The 1,446-nt window shown below is 40.0% G+C and overlaps 1 protein-coding gene across 4 annotated transcripts; it reads left to right on the top strand.

The window, feature by feature from the left end:
- Positions 1-276: 276 nt before the first annotated feature.
- On the top strand, positions 277-1,246 carry LOC110033733. 4 transcript variants are annotated; one of them, XM_020737798.1, is made up of 2 exons: positions 277-730; positions 898-1,246. In XM_020737798.1, exons 1-2 carry the CDS (start codon positions 550-552, stop codon positions 1,086-1,088), a joined length of 372 nt encoding a protein of 123 aa, XP_020593457.1. In that variant the 5' UTR covers positions 277-549; the 3' UTR covers positions 1,089-1,246. The 4 variants fall into 4 exon arrangements, with proteins under 4 accessions (XP_020593457.1, XP_020593456.1, XP_020593454.1 ...); XM_020737797.1 differs by having other exon boundaries at positions 868-1,246; XM_020737795.1 differs by having other exon boundaries at positions 277-778.
- Positions 1,247-1,446: the final 200 nt, after the last annotated feature.

Genomic DNA, 1,446 nt, shown 5'->3' with positions numbered 1-1,446 from the left:
TCTAAAGATCATCCTATGTTCCGGCTATTGGATTGCTTTAAGATTTATGTCATTGTATTTTTTGTATACATATTAGTTCCTCGATTCACTTATTTCTCGAAAGTTGTGCAACACAAAAGAACACGAGAATCTTCTTACTAATACAAAGATACAAGTACAGAGTTGAATATCATAATTACTTAATAAATGAATCTCATGGATTTCCATGCCCATGCTACTGTAAATAAGTCATAGAGTAACAGAGGATTGCACGCAATTTTCTCTCTCCTTCTTTCTTTCCTCTGTCTCAATTCACCACAATGTCTAGCGAGGAACTTTAACTGCTGACAATGATGCACTCCTCAAGGCCCTCAAAGTCTTTTGGGCTAAAGCCTAGAAGCTAGACGTGAAGCAAAAATAGGCCGAGGAGGCTCCTGTTGAAGAAACAAGCAAGATAAAGGTTATGAAGAGGTCAAAAAGCTGACGATCGTAAGGAACAGATTGGATTCTTTGATTCCCTTATAGGCTTGTTACAATAACAAGTTCTGGAAAAAAACAAGGGTTAGTTTGATGATCGTCCATCCATTGATATTGGACGTTCTCGTCAGAGGACAGGTAATGCTCGTTTATACTATTGCGAAGCCAACAAGTTCTCAGACTGGTGTGGATAAGGTGATGATCGGAATAGAATTCTTGATCCATCTGTTGAAGGACGACCTTCCATTTGTGGGTGGAGAGCCAAGAAAAATCGGTGAGGGCGTTAACATTATCACCATTTCTAAACGAAACCGGATTGTTGGTATGGGATTTTAATTCGTCAGCCTTAAATACTTGTATTTCTTTTTTGGCATACCATAAAGGTCTTGATTATCAATTCCCTTTCATCAGACCCTGATTTTGATCATGCGAAGGATGCAGATGCTATGGACCAAAGGAAGAACGAGGGGAACCCTCCTCACGGTGAGGGCAAAATCTTGGATCGCCAAGGCATTCCCAGCATAGTGAGAGATGAGAAGGTAACTGAGCGACATCGGGAATCCTCTGATTCCTTAATGCACCGCCTTGTAGATATGGAGGAATACTTTGCACGTACCATGGGATATCCTTGAGGGGATGGTGATCCAGGAATCGTCAAAGCTATGATGAGAATTGATTGGGTAGAGAAAGAGATAATCATTTTGCGTAAGGAATTTTTTGCCTTCCGAGGGAGATGGTTGCTACTCAAGAGGAGACGGTGGACCAATGTTTGGAGGTGTCAGCCACTAGAGGGGGCCCTTCTACTCAGACAAGGACTAATTAGACTGAGTAGTTTAAGTTTGGTGGAGAGTTCATGTATGAGAGGCTACTTTACTGAGGGTTTATCTTGAGTGAATTGACAGTTGATTGTATAGTTATGTTTTTTCTCTTGGTGTAATTTTTGAAGGTTTTACGTAATGTACATTTTGAAAATTAAATTATATATATATA

The sequence above is a fragment of the Phalaenopsis equestris genome, unplaced genomic scaffold (assembly GCF_001263595.1).
Source record: "Phalaenopsis equestris unplaced genomic scaffold, ASM126359v1 Scaffold001269, whole genome shotgun sequence".
NCBI classification, from domain to species: Eukaryota; Viridiplantae; Streptophyta; class Magnoliopsida; order Asparagales; family Orchidaceae; genus Phalaenopsis; species Phalaenopsis equestris.
This window is presented reverse-complemented; position numbering and strand designations above follow the sequence as displayed.